At 39.6% G+C, this 14,983-nt stretch overlaps 1 protein-coding gene across 1 annotated transcript; it reads right to left on the bottom strand.

Moving 5' to 3' along the window:
• Positions 1 to 2,273: 2,273 nt before the first annotated feature.
• LOC129628176 (RING finger protein unkempt homolog) lies at positions 2,274 to 14,627 on the bottom strand. The gene is made up of 3 exons (XM_055547634.1): positions 14,598 to 14,627; positions 3,319 to 3,531; positions 2,274 to 2,510 (listed from the first exon to the last, which is right to left on the bottom strand). The coding sequence occupies exons 1-3, from the start codon at positions 14,625 to 14,627 to the stop codon at positions 2,274 to 2,276; spliced, it is 480 nt and encodes a 159-aa protein (XP_055403609.1).
• Between the last annotated feature and the right edge of the window lie 356 nt (positions 14,628 to 14,983).

Raw genomic sequence — 14,983 nt, forward strand, 5'->3', positions numbered from 1 at the left:
AGAGGCAGGTCAGGTGGTCTGGTATTCCTATCTCTTTCAGAATTTTCCACAGTTTATTGTGATCCACACAGTCAAAGGCTTTGGCATAGTCAATAAAGCAGAAATAGATGTTTTTCTGGAACTCTCTTGCTTTTTCCATGATCCAGCAGATGTTGGCAATTTGATCTCTGGTTCCTCTGCCTTTTCTAAAACCAGATTTAACATCAGGAAATTCACGGTTCACATATTGCTGAAGCCTGGCTTGGAGAATTTTGAGCATTACTTTACTAGCATGTGAAATGAGTGCAATTGTGTGATAGTTTGAGCATTCTTTGGCATTGCCTTTCTTTGGGGTTGGAATGAAAACTGACCTTTTCCAGTCCTGTGGCCACTGCTGAGTTTTCCAAATTTGCTGGCATATTGAGTGCAGCACTTTCACAGCATCATCTTTCAGGGTTTGAAATAGCTCAACTGGAATTCCATCACCTCCACTAGCTTTGTTCATAGTGATGCTTTCTAAGGCCCACTTGACTTCACATTCCAGGATGTCTGGCTCTAGGTCAGTGATCACACCATCGTAATTATCTGGGTCATGAAGATCTTTTTTGTACAGTTCTTCTGTGTATTCTTGCCACCTCTTAATATCTTCTGCTTTTTAGGTCCATACCATTTCTGTCCTTTATCAAGCACATCTTTGCATGAAATGTTCCCTTTCTATCTCTAATTTTCTTGAAGAGATCTCTAGTCTTTCCCATTCTGTTGTTTTCCTCTATTTCTTACCTCTTCTTGCTATTCTTTGAAACTCTGCATTCAGATATTTATATCTTTCCTTTTCTCCTTTGTTTTTCACCTCTCTTCTTTTCACACCTATTTGTAAGGCCTCCCCAGACAGCCATTGTGCTTTTTTGCATTTCTTTTCCATGGGGATGGTCTTGATCCCTGTCTCCTGTACAATGTCACGAACCTCAGTCCATAGTTCATCAGGCACTCTATCTATCAGATCTAGGCCCTTAAATCTATTTCTCACTTCCACTGTATAATCATAATGGATTTGATTTAGGTCATACATGAATGGTCTAGTGGTTTTCCCTACTTTCTTCAATTTAAGTCTGAATTTGGTAATAAGGAGTTCATGATCTGAGCCACAGTCAGCTCCTGGTCTTGTTTTTGTTGACTGTATAGAACTTCTCCATCTTTGGCTGCAAAGAATGTAATCAATCTGATTTTGGTGTTGACCATCTGGTGATGTCCATGTGTAGAGTCTTCTCTTGTGTTGTTGGAGGAGGGTGTTTGCTATGACCAGTGCATTTTCTTGGCAAAACTATATTAGTCTTTGCCCTGCTTCTTTCCGTATTCCAAGGCCAAATTTCCCTGTTACTCCAGGTGTTTCTTGACTTCCTACTTTTGCATTCCAGTCCCCTATAATGAAAAGGACATCTTTTTTGGGTGTTAGTTCTAAAAGGTCTTGTGGGTCTTCATAGAACCGTTCAACTTCAGCTTCTTCAGCGTTACTGGTTGGGGCATAGACTTGGATTACTGTGATATTGAATGGTTTGCCTTGGAAACGAACAGAGATCATTCTGTCATTTTTGAGATTGCATCCAAGTACTGCATCTCGGACTCTTTTGTTGACCATGATGGCCACTCCATTTCTTCTGAGGGATTCCTGCCCGCAGTAGTAGATATAATGGTCATCTGAGTTAAATTCATCCATTCCAGCCCATTTGAGTTTGCTGATTTCTAGAATGTCGACATTCACTCTTGCCATCTCTTGTTTGACTATTTCCAATTTGCCTTGATTCATGGACCTGACATTCCAGGTTCCTATGCAATATTGCTCTTTACAGCATCAGACCTTGCTTCTATCACCAGTCACATCCACAGCTGGGTATTGTTTTTGCTTTGGCTCCATCCCTTCATTCTTTCTGGAGTTATTTCTCCACTGATCTCCAGTAGCATATTGGGCACCTACTGACCTGGGGAGTTCCTCTTTCAGTATCCTATCATTTTGCCTTTTCATACTGTTCATGGGGTTCTCAAGGCAAGAATACTGAGGTGGTTTGTCATTCCCTTCTCCAGTGGAACACATTCTGTCAGATCTATCCACCATGACCCGCCGGTCTTGGGTTGCCCCACGGGCATGGCTTAGTTTCATTGAATTAGACAAGGTCCTAGTGTGATTAGATTAACTAGTTTTCTGTGATTATGGTTTCAGTGTGTCTGCCCTCTGATGCCCTCTTGCAACACCTATCGTCTTACTTGGGTTTCTCTTACCTTGAGCGTGGGGTATCTCTTCATGGCTGCTCCAGCAAAGCGTAGCCGCTGCTCCTTTGCTTGGACGAGGGGTATCTCCTCACCGCCGCCCTTCCTGACCTTCGTGACTGGAGGAAATGGGCCTGGCCCGGCTGGCAGATGGGGCACTCACTGCCCTCAGCACAGAGCTTACACAGCACGGCCTGTTGGCACAGAAGCACTGCTGGGTTTTGCTCATGACACTTAAGGCATTTCACCAGCTGCATGTGGAATACAGCCTGCGGAGGAAGGGACACTACAGTCAGTGGCCTGGGCCCGCATGGGACAAGGCGCTCCCTCAACTCTCACTTCATCCCCTTCGGGTGTGGAAACTGGGCACAGAGCTCTAGAGCCTGCTCACAGCCCCCAAGAGGGCAGGGTCAGAGGCCAGGCTCATCGCCTTGAGGCACCCGATCTCTGGCTTCAGCTGCCAGTGGGCCAAGTGGGGCCCAGTGGGGTGCGGGAAGGCCAGGGCTGCTCTGCAGCTCCCGCTGGGTCAGGCCTTTCCTCGCACCGAGGTTTCCTGCCTCTTGTCTTGTTAGATCTTGTAGTGACCCTAGGTCCCCCGTGAGAACTCTGGGGTCTGGAGAGGGTACCACTGGGCCTGAGGTGACTGGGCCACACGTGGTGCCTGGCTGCCGGAAGTCTAGTGAAGGGAAGAAAGTTCTTCCCTGCTAGGTCGTGCTCCCAGGACCCAGCAGGGGACTGAGGAATGCAGACAAGAGCCCCAGGGGCCTAATATTCTGGAACGTCTGCTGGCCTCCACAAAGCTCACAGAAAGGGAAGTGGTCGGAATGAAGCCTAGGGCGCAGGCGCACTAATGCACTAACGCAGCTCAGCTCAGGCCCGCCCTCCAAAGAGCGGGGGTGGGCCCTGGCGCCCCTTACCTCCACTCGGCCCTCCCCATTGCGGCGTCCTGGGTCAGCTCAGCTGCAGCAGAGGCTCTCAGGAGGAGGGTAGCCAGCCCTGAGAGGCAGGGACCCATCTGAGCCCCAGCACTGGCCAAGGCCACTGTGCAGCCTCACCCATGCTCCCTGGGGTGCTGACCTTGTCCACTTGCTCCAGGAGCGCCCGCAGCTGCTTCTGGAGAGAGTGGAGGGTGGAGAGTGAGAGGGCTTCCAGGCTGGGGAAGGTGGGCAGAGCCTGTGGGTCAGGGCCCGAGTGCAGCCGCTCCAGCTCCTCCTGCAGCTTCTTCACCTGCACCTCCAGGGCATCCCGCTGCTCCAGGGCCAGCTCACACTCTGCGCCTGCCGGAGGCACCTAAACACATAAAACTAACAATGGTAACCATCATAAAAGGAGAAATCAACAGTAAGACAGTAATAGTGTGGGACGTTAACACCCCACCTGCACCAACAGACAGATTATTCAGACAAAAAAATAAGTAAGGAAACAGAAACCTTAAATGACCCAACAGATCAGATAGATTTAATTGATAATTATAGAATGTTCCATCTGAGAGCAGCAGAATGCACTTTTCTTCTCAAGTGCATAGCACATACTCCAGGATAGATTACATCCTGGGTCACAAATCAAGCATTAGATAACTTAAGAAAATTGAAATTGTACCAAATTTGTTTTCCAACCACAACACTATGATGTTAGAAATCAATTATAGGGGGGAAAAAAACTGTAAAAAGCACGAACACATGGAGGCTAAACAGTGAGCTGCTAAATAACTGAGTGATCATTGCAGAAATTAAAGAGGAAATAAAAAATAAATAGAAACAAATGACAACAAAAACACTATGACCCAAATCCTATGGGGCATGACAAAAATGTTCTAAGACAGAAGTTTATAGCAATTCAATCTCACCTCAAGAAATGAGAAAAATCTCAAATGAAAACCTAATCTTACATCTAAGGCAACTAGAGAAAAAAGAACATAGAAAATTCAAAGTCAGTAGAATGAAAGAAATCATAAATATCAGAGCAGAAACAATTTAAATAGAAATGAAGAAAATTATAGCAAAGATCAATAATAGTAAAAGTTGGTTCTATGAGAAGATAAATTGATAGACCTTTAGTCAGACTCCTCAAGAAAAAAAAAAAAAAAGAGAACTCATATTAATAAAACCAGAAATGAAAAAGAAGAAATCACAACTGACACCATAGAGACTACTACAAGCAAGTATAATTTGCTCAGTCATGTCTGACTCTTTGCAACCGCATGGACTTAGTTCATGGAATTCTCCAGGCCAGAATACTGACGTGGGTAGCCTTTCCCTTCTCCAGGGGATATTCCCAACCAGGGATCAAACCCAGGTCTCCCACATTGCAGGTGGATTCTTTACCAGCTGAGCCACAAGGGAAGCCCAAGAATATTGGAATGAGTAGCCTATCCCTTCTCCAGCAGATCTTTCCTACCCAGAAATCGAACTGGTGTCTCCTGCATCACAGGCAGATTCTTTACCAACTGAGCTATGAGGGAAGCCCAAGTATAAGCCAATAAAATGGAAAACCTATAAGAAATGTACAAATTATTGAGAAGGTAAAATCTTCCAAAACCAAATCAAGAAAAATTAGAAAATATAGACAGACCAATCACAAGCATTGAAATTGAAACTGTAATTAAATATCTTCCAGCAAACAAAAGTCCAGGACCAGGTGGCTTCACAGGTGAGTTCTACCAAACATGAAGAGAACAACAAAAATCTATCCTTCTAAAATGCTTCCAAAAGATTACAGTGGGAAGAACACTCCCAAATTTGTTCTACAGGTTCACCCTCACCCTGATACCAAAATCAGACACAGATAGCACATAAAAATAAAATTATAGACCAGTATAACTGATGAACATAGACACAAAAATCAATAACACAATACTAGCTGACAGAATCCAACAACGTATCAATAAGATCATACACCATGATCAAGTGGGATTTATCCCAGGAAATGAAAGGGTACTTCCATATACACAAATTCAATTAATGTGATGTATGCAGAATACATCATGAGAAATGCCGGGCTGGATGAAGCACAAGCTAGAATTAAGATTGCCGAGAGAAATATCAATAACCTCAGATACACAGATGACACCACCTTTATGGCAGAAAGTGAAGAGGAACTAAACAGCCTTTTGATAAAGGTGAAAAAAGAGAGTGAAAAAACTGGCTTAAAACTCAGCATTCAAAAAAGGAAGAGAATGGAATCTGGTCCCATCCCTTCATGGCAAATAGATGGGGAAACAATAGAAACAGTGACACACTTTATTTTTTTAGGCTCCAAAATCACTGCAGATGGTGACTGCAGCCATGACTGAGCGACTGAACTGACTGACTGACCATATTAACAAAGTAAAGAAGAAAAACTATTTGGTCATTTCAATAGACACAGAAAAAGCTTTTCAGAAAATTCAACACCCATTTATAATAAAAACTCTCCATAAAAAAATGGCATAGAAGAAACCTCCCTAAATATGGTAAACCCAGGGAAGGGGTTTCCCTGGTAGCTCAGCTGGTATAGAATCTGCCTGCAATGCAGAAGACACCAGTTCAGTTCTTGGGTTGGGAAGTTCCGCTAGAGAAGGGATAGGCTATCCGTTCCAGTATTGTGGCATGATGATTTCCATGGACTATATGGGGTCACAAAGAGTTGGACATGACTGAACGACTTTCACTTTCATGGTAAACCCACAGAAAACATCATTTTCAGTGGTAAGAAACTGAAAACATTTCCCCTAAGATTAGAAAAAAGAAAAGGATGCCCACACTTGCCATGCTTTTTCAATATAGTATTGGAGGTCCTAGACAGCAAATACAGAAGAAAAAGAAATAAAAGTAATACAAATTGGAAAAAGAGAAGTAAAACTCACGGTTTGTATATGACATGTTACTATACATCAGTTCATTTCAGTTCAGTCGCTCAGTCATGTCTGACTCTTTGCAAACCCATGGACTGCAGCACACCAGGCTTCCCTGTCCATCACCAGCTCATCAGTTCAGTTCAGTCACTCAGTCGTGTCTGACTCTTTGCGACCTCATGAATCGCAGCACGCCAGGCCTCCCTGTCCATCACCAACTCCCGGAGTCCACTCAGACTCACGTCCATCGAGTCAATGATGCCATCCAGCCATCTCATCCTCTGTCGTCCCCTTCTCCTCCTGTCCCCAATCCCTTGCAGCAACAGAGTCTTTTCCAGTGAGTCAATTCTTCGCATGAGGGGGCCAAAGTACTGGAGTTTCAGCTTTAGCATCATTCCTTCCAAAGAAATCCCAGGGCTGATCTCCTTCAGAATGGACTGGTTGGATCTCCTTGCAGTCCAAGGGACTCTCAAGAGTCTTCTCCAACACCACAGTTCAAAATCATCAGTTATTCGGCACTCAGCTTTTTTCACAGTCCAACTCTCACATCCATACATGACGACTGGAAAAACCATAGCCTTGACTAGACGGACCTTTGTTGGCAAAGTAATGTCTCTGCTTTTCATTATGCTATCTAGGTTGGTCATAACTTTCCTTCCAAGGAGTAAGCGTCTTTTAATTTCATGGCTGCAGTCACCATCTGCAGTGATTTTGGAGCCTAAAAAAATAAAGTCTGACACTGTTTCCACTGTTTCCCCATCTATTTCCCATGAAGTGATGAGACCAGATGCCATGATCTTCATTTTCTGAATGTTGAGCTTTAAGCCAACTATTTCACTCTCCTCTTTCACCTTCATCAAGAGGCTTTTTAGTTCCTCTTCACTTTATGCCATAAGGGTGGTGTCATCTGCATATCTGAGGTTATTGCTATTTCTCCCAGCAATCTTGATTCCAGCTTGTGCTTCTTCCAGCCCAGCATTTCTCATGATGTACTCTGCATATAAGTTAAATAAGCAGGGTGACAATATACAGCCTTGACGAACTACTTTTCCTATTTGGAACCAGTCTGTTGTTCCATGTCCTGTTCTAACTGTTGCTTCCTGACCTGCATACAAATTTCTCAAATGGCAGATCAGGTGGTCTGGTATTCCCATCTCTTTCAGAATTTTCCACAGTTTATTGTGATCCACACAGTCAAAGGCTTTGGCATAGTCAATAAAGCAGAAATAGATGTTTTTCTGGAACTCTCTTGCTTTTTCAATGATCCAGCGGATGTTGGCAACCAACTCATGGGGCCTACTCAAATTCAAGTCCATTGTGTTGGTGATGCCATCCACCGATCTCATCCTCTGTCGTCCCCTTCTCCTCCTGCTTTAAATCTTTCCCAGCATCAAGGTCTTTTCCAAAGAGTCAGATCTTCACATCAGCTGCCCAGAGTATTGGAGTTTCAGCTTCAGCATCAGTCCTTCCAATGAATATTCAGGACTGATATCCTTTAGGATGGACTGGTTGGATCTCCTTTCAGTCCAAGGGACTCTCAAGAGTCTTCTCCAACTCCACAGTTCAAAAGCATCAATTCTTTGCTGCTCAACATTCTTTATACTCCAACTCTCACATCCATACATGACTACTGGAAACCGTAGCTTTGACTAGACAAAATAATGTCTCTACTTATGTTGGCAAAGTAATGTCTCTGCTTTTTAATATTCTGTCTAGGTTGGTCATAGCTTTTCTTCCAAGGACCAAGCGTCTTTTAATTTCATGGCTGCAGTCACCATCTGCAGTGATTTTGGAGCCTAAAAAAATAAAGTCTGACACTGTTTCCACTGTTTCCCCATCTATTTCCCATGAAGTGATGAGACCAGATGCCATGATCTTCATTTTCTGAATGTTGAGCTTTAAGCCAACTATTTCACTCTCCTCTTTCACCTTCATCAAGAGGCTTTTTAGTTCCTCTTCACTTTATGCCATAAGGGTGGTGTCATCTGCATATCTGAGGTTATTGCTATTTCTCCCAGCAATCTTGATTCCAGCTTGTGTTTCATCCAGCCCAGCATTCCTCATGATGTACTCTGCATAAAAGTTAAACAAGCAGGGTGACAATATACAGCCTTGACATACTCCTTTCCCGATTTGCAACCAGGCTGTTGTTCCATGTCCATTTCTAACTGTTGCTTCCTGATCTGCATACATGTTTCTCAAGAGGCAGGTCAGGTGGTCTGATACTCCCATCTCTTTCAGAATTTTCCACAGTTTTTCGTAATACACACAGTCAAAGGCTTTGGCGTAGTAAACAAAGCAAAATAGAAGTTTTTCTGGACTTCTCTTGCTTTTTTGATGATCCAGAGGATGTTAGCAATTTGATCTCTGGTTACCATATGCAGAAAACCCTAAAGATTCTACCAGAAAATTACTGGACCTAATCAATGCAATTGGTAAAGTTGCAGGATACAAAATTAGTGCAGAGCAATCTCTTGCATTCCTATATACTAATAATGAAAGAATAGAAAGAGAAATTAAGAAAACAATGCCATTTACCATCACAACAAAAAGAAAATACATAGGAATAAGCCTACCTATAAAGGAAAATAACTGTACTCATAAAACTGTAAAACACTGATGAAAGCAATCAAAGAGGATATAAATTGATGGAGAAATATGCCATGTTCTTGTATCAGAAGAAAAAAAATATTGAAAATGACTATATTACCCAAAGCAATCTATAGATTCAATGCAATTCCTATCAAATTACCTATGTCATTATTCATAGAATTAGAGCAAATCATTTTACAATTTTTATTTAAGCACGAAAGACTCCAAATTGCTAAAGTAAGGTTGAGGAAGAAAAATGGAACTGGAGGAATCAGGCTTTCTAACTTCAGACTATATTGCAAAGCTACAGTAATCAAACAAATGGTACTGGCTATATATATATATATATTAAATGTATGTGTGTATATATATATATATAGTACAGGTTAGAAAGCCTAGAGCATAGAGATAAAGCCACACTTCTATGGTCATCTAATCAATGATAAAGGAGGCAAGAATACACAATAAAGTAAACAACAGCCTCTTAAATAAGTGGTGACAGGAAATCCGGACAGCTACATTTAAAAGAATGTAATTAGAACACTGCCTAACACCATACACAAAAATAAACTCAAAATGAATTAAAGACATGATGTAAGACAGGACACTATAAAACCCTTAGAGGAAAACATAGGAAAAAAACTCTTTGATATAAGCCACAGCAAGACCATTTTGGACCCACTTCCTAGAATAATGAAAATAATATAAAAAATTGAGACCTAATTAAACCTAAAAGTTTTTGCACAACAAACAAAATGATAAACAAGACAAAAAAGACAACCTTAAGAAGGGGAGGAAATATTTGCAAATGAAACAACAGACAAATGAATAATCTGCAAAATATACGAACAGCTCATTGAGCTCAATATAAAAAAAAAAAAAAATTCCAATAAAAAACGAGTGGGAAGCCTAAATAGACATCACTCCAGAAAAGATATATAGAAACTAAGGGCACAGGAAATGATGCTCAACATCATAAATTATTAGAGAAATGCAAATCAAAACTTCAATGAGATATTACCTCACATCAGCCAGAATGGCCTTCATCTACGCTTGGGGCTGGTGCACTGGGACGACCCAGAGGGATGGTACGAGGAAAGAGGAAGGAGGAGGGTTCAGGATGGAGAACATGTGTATACCTGTGGTGGATTCATGTTGATATATGGCAAAACGAATACAATATTGTAAAGTTAAAAAATAAAATTAAATTAAAAAAAAAAACTCTATGAACAATAAATACTGGAGAATATGTGGAGTAAAGGGAACTCTCTTACACTGTTGGTGACAATGTAAATTGATACATCCAGTATGGAGAAAAGTATGGTGTTTCCTTAAAAATCTAAACATAGAACTACTATATGACCCAGCAAACTCACTACTGGATATATACCCCGAGAAAACCATACCTCAGTAAGGCACATGTACCTCAATGTTCATTGCAGCACTTTTTACAATAGCCAGGACATGGAAGCAACCTAGATGTCCTATGTCCATTAATGGATTAATGGATAAAGATGATGTAGTATATGCAATACAATGTTACTCAAATTAAAAAAAAAAAAAAGATGTGCTAAATATATACAAAATAATACTATACATCCTAATTGGAAAAGACTCTGATGCTGGGAGGGATTGGGGGCAGGACGAGAAGGGAACAACAGAGGATGAGATGGCTGGATGGCATCATTGACTCAATGGATGTGAGTCTCAGTGAACTCCGGGAGTTGGTGATGGACAGGGAGGCCTGGCATGCTGCGATTCATGGGGTCGCAAAGAGTCGGACACGACTGAGCAACTGATGTGATGTGATCTGATCTGATCCTAAAAGGAATGAAATGTTGCAATTTGAAGCAACATGGATGGACCTGGAAATATGCTTTGTGATATAAGTCAGACAGAGAAAGAAAAATAGTTTATGACATCATTCATACATGATATAAAAAGTAATACAAAGGAATATATTATTGCAAAACAGAAACAGACTCAAAGATATAGAAAACTAACATGTTATTAGAGGGGAGAGGGGAGGGAGGAAGTACAAGGTAGGTATATTGAGAGATGGAAGCTACTATATATAAAATAAGTAAACATTAAGAATATATCTTATATCATAGGGAATTACAGCCATATCTCATAATAATCTTAATGGAGTATAATCTTAAAAAATATTGAATCAGTATGCTATACGTGAAAGTCATTCAGTCGTGTTTGCCTGGAATTCTCCAGGCCAGAATACTGGAAGCCTTTCCCTTCTCCAGGGGATTTCCCCAACCTGGAAATCGAACCCAGGTCTCCTGCATAGCAGGGCAATTCTTTACCAGCTGAGGCACAAGGGAAGCCCAAGAGTACTTGAGCGGGTAGCCTATGTCTTCTCCAGTGGATCTTCCTGACCCAGGAATCAAACTGGGGTCTCCTGCATTGTAGATGAATTCTTTACCAACTGAGCTATCAGGGAAGCCCTATGCTATATATCTGAGACTAATATCATATCAGTCATATTTCAATAAATATGACTGAATTTAAATCAGTCAATAAATTTGACTGAAATCAGTCATATTTCAATAAATTAAAAAAAAATTATGCTGTATCACCCATTAAAATAGTATTTCTTAAATATTAAAATAATGAAACTATTTTTTGCCTAAAAAATAATTAGTGTATATGTTATCATCTGTCCTAATATTAACCTCCAATTAAAATAAATAAATTTATATTAAAAAAAAACATAAGAAACCAAATTATAGAGTCAAGGGAAACAGAATGTTGGGAAGCAGCATTTGTTAATTTTCTCATCATTCTTAAGCAGCATCAGTGTATCATTTGAAATTGATAAGTCAGTTAATATAGCATAATTTTCAAACATACATAGTAATATAATATGAGAAAAAAAATTATAAGTGATTGATAGCAATATATTTAGAGAATGTGGTTGGGGTTAAAAGACTGTTGATGAATTGAACTCAGTTGATAGAGTAAGATGGGGAAAAAATGGTTCAATTTAGGGTATTTTAAATGAAGAGTCAACAAACCAGGCTCATAAATTAGTAGTAGTGTATTAGACAAAGAAAAATGTATAGAAACAGAGTATATAAAATTTTTCTCTGGCTTCCACGCAGAAACAGGTTATTGACAGTCACAGAGTAGAAAAATCCTCTGAATTTACACCATGGACAACACTGAGTGGTGTTTAGGAAACAGAGCTCGTGTCAAATTTTATAGAGAAAAGTGCACCAGTCACTCTAAACTTGCTCTTCCTTGACAAACTTGGATTGATAAGAGTGGTCTGGGGTTACAAGATTCAATTCTGGGAAGTAGAAACTGATAGAAACAAATTTTAAGAAAAAGATCATTTATCTGGTAATAATATAAACTAATGATAGTCATAACTTTTTACTTTGAATGCATTTACTAATCTCATCATCACAAACCTATTAGCTCTAATTTGCCATGGAGAGTTTATACCTTGATCACTAGTAGGTCAATGGTTCTTAATATAATGTCTAGCACATTGTACACACTTAAATTTGTTTGTTGGGTGTTTCGTCAGTTGATATCAGTAATCTCAGATTTTCATATAAAATAACGATGCTTCATCATACAATACACTATTGACATATTCTTACTTTCTCTCATTGTCATAGGAAGAATTCATCCCATAACTTATAGTTTGATATCCCCAGAAAGAAAAGGCATATCAGGAGATGATAGCTGATAGATTTTACATATGAAGAATAGCATCTTAAGAACCTGGAGCCTATTATATAGAGTGAAGTAAGTCAGAAAGAGAAAGACAAATACTGTATATTAATGCATATATATGGAATTTAGAAAGATGGCACTGATAATCCTACATGCAGGGTGGCAAAGGAGACACAGACATAAAGAACAGGCTTTTGGACTCAGTGGGAGAAGATGAGGGTGGGATGATTTGAGAGAAGAGCATTGAAACATGTATATTACCATATGTAAAATAGATGACCCATGCAAGTTTGATGCATGAAGCACCCCACTCCAGTACTCTTGCCTGGAAAATCCCATGGATGGAGGAGCCTGGTAGGCTGCAGACCATGGGGTCGCGAAGAGTCGGACACGACTGAGCAACTTCACTTTGACTTTTCACTTTCATGCATTGGAGAAGGAAATGGCAACCCACTCCAGTGTTCTTGCCTGTAGAATCCCAGGGATGGGGAAGCCTGGTGGGCCACCGTCTATGGGGTCGCACAGAGTCGGACACGACTGAAGCGACTTAGCAGTAGTATATATATATATATATATATATCAGAATTAAAAGAGAAGCTCTAAGGCTGGTGAAATAGACATTGTCTTACCAATATATATTGCTACTAAGTGCTATAAAATCATTTGGTGGTTTATTTGGCAATATGGATTTCTCTCCTTTCCCTTAGCAGCTCCACTTCTTGAAAACTCTTCCAAAGAAAAAGATTTGAACACAAATATTTCTGTAGAGCAGTCCATTGCACTGCCATATTCAATGCCACAGATGTGGAATCAACATAGTAAACTCATTACTATTGTTTCTCTTTATAATAATTTATCATGAGATCATTAAAATCAGATTGAAGGTTGCAACATTAATGATATATAATAAAGTGAAAGAATGAAGCAAATATTGTTTTTGTTCACTCATGCAACTGAATATAAATTATTATAAAGAGAAATAATTGTAACTAGTTTCCTAGGCTGATTCCACATTTAGGGTATTAAGTATGGCAGTGCATTGCACCACTCTTCAGAAATATTATGCTTAACAATATACCCTAACTATCTAAATTCCATACATATTCCTAAACATATACATCAAAATATAACACTAGTTCTTCGGTTGTTGGAATGATATATGATGTTATTTTTTTTTTTAACTTTCCACACTTATTACTTTTCCCATTTCAGGAAGACACATGTAGTATTCATCCCAGACCTCAAGAGTCTGATGTTCCCAGAAAAAAAAAAAGCATATCTAAACTATCTAACTGACTGACACACATTGCTTATATACTTAAGTGATGAAGTAGTGCATATGTTTTTCAAATTTTTACATGAATTTTGCTATGGTAGAAACCAACTCAACATTGTAAAGCAAAAGTTTAATTCTTAAATTCTAATTTAGGATGAAGCCCTTTTCATTAACTTGATGTCTGGTCAGATACTCAAGAGGATTTGACAACAATCATTTTCATTCTTGGATTTTTACTTTACAGGAGGTTGCTTCATGGAAAAAAACCAGTAAAAGAATTAGAGTTCATGATTGTTAGTAGAGTGATTTAAAAAATGATCACATAAAAAACTTCTCTTTCCTTTGGCACTATTCCCACTATTGTTAATTTGCTCTCTAGGGAAGTGAAATACATAAGGAAGCTTGTGATGAAACATTCAGAAAACAGTTGTTCTCAAGTTGATAATTGAAAAAAAAAAAAAAAAACAGAATTCAGCCTAATCACTTCAGTATTAGAGCACATAATTTGCTTGCCATTTAGACATTTTGAGTAAACTTTTCAGTTTTAACCAGAATCAGTTTAATTGATATCCCCTCTGGATTCTTAGAAGGAGATCTCTCCATGAGAAATCTCAGGGTGGTTATGGTGTTATTCTTTAAGTTACAGAAAGTCTCCCCTCTGAGTCCCTACTGCTGTGTGCCCCAACATGTTGGAGGCACTGAAATGAAATCCATGGCTTCAGCTATACTGTCATCTTTACATAGTTCTAACTAACAATCTCCTTTTTGATGCTTTGAGCTTTTCAGCCTGGATTTCCTGTCATCTTATCAAAGAAGAAAAGAAGCCAATATGGAGACAGAAAAGAAAACCAAGGAGGTTTCATTTTATCTTTTAGTTGCTAAGGTCTTATCTTTTGTGATATTGTCCATAACCAACCTTGCCTATAACTAATATTCCTCTCTCTAGATATATTATACCTGTAAGCGATATACTGACATCACCTCCATGCTCAGGGTAAGAAAGCCACTTGGCTCTCTTGCATAATATGTATGGGGGACAGGAAGAAATGCTAAGAAAGGTTACTGATTTGTGACAGTTTAGATGTTTCATGCAAGTTCATTTTCCACAGACTTGCTATCTTATAAGTTTCAAGCCTAGAGACTTAGGTGGTGAAAAATAATTAAACTGAATAATATTGGAAAGTAGAAATTTTGGTGAAAGTGTGAGGAAATAGGATGCTTTACCTTAAGAAGACTGAATTGGAAATGGAGGAAAGGAATACAGAGGCAAACAACTTTGACCAAATCACATAAACCCAAAATTGTGGACAAAAATCTAGTAGTCAAACCTAAAAAAAAAAAAA

Source organism: Bubalus kerabau, chromosome 1 (genome assembly GCF_029407905.1).
Source record: "Bubalus kerabau isolate K-KA32 ecotype Philippines breed swamp buffalo chromosome 1, PCC_UOA_SB_1v2, whole genome shotgun sequence".
Classification (NCBI taxonomy): domain Eukaryota; kingdom Metazoa; phylum Chordata; class Mammalia; order Artiodactyla; family Bovidae; genus Bubalus; species Bubalus kerabau.

Bases quoted from the DNA above. Each gene is read 5' to 3' on its own strand.
- LOC129628176 (XM_055547634.1), bottom strand. From the start codon at position 14,627: ATGGAGGTGATGTCAGTATATCGCTTACAG. The intron at 3,532-14,597 runs GTATAATATATC...TTATGTGTTTAG, and splicing joins TGTCAGTATATCGCTTACAG to GTGCCTCCGGCAGGCGCAGA. The intron at 2,511-3,318 runs GTCAGCACCCCA...CTTCCTCCGCAG, and splicing joins TCCTGGAGCAAGTGGACAAG to GCTGTATTCCACATGCAGCT.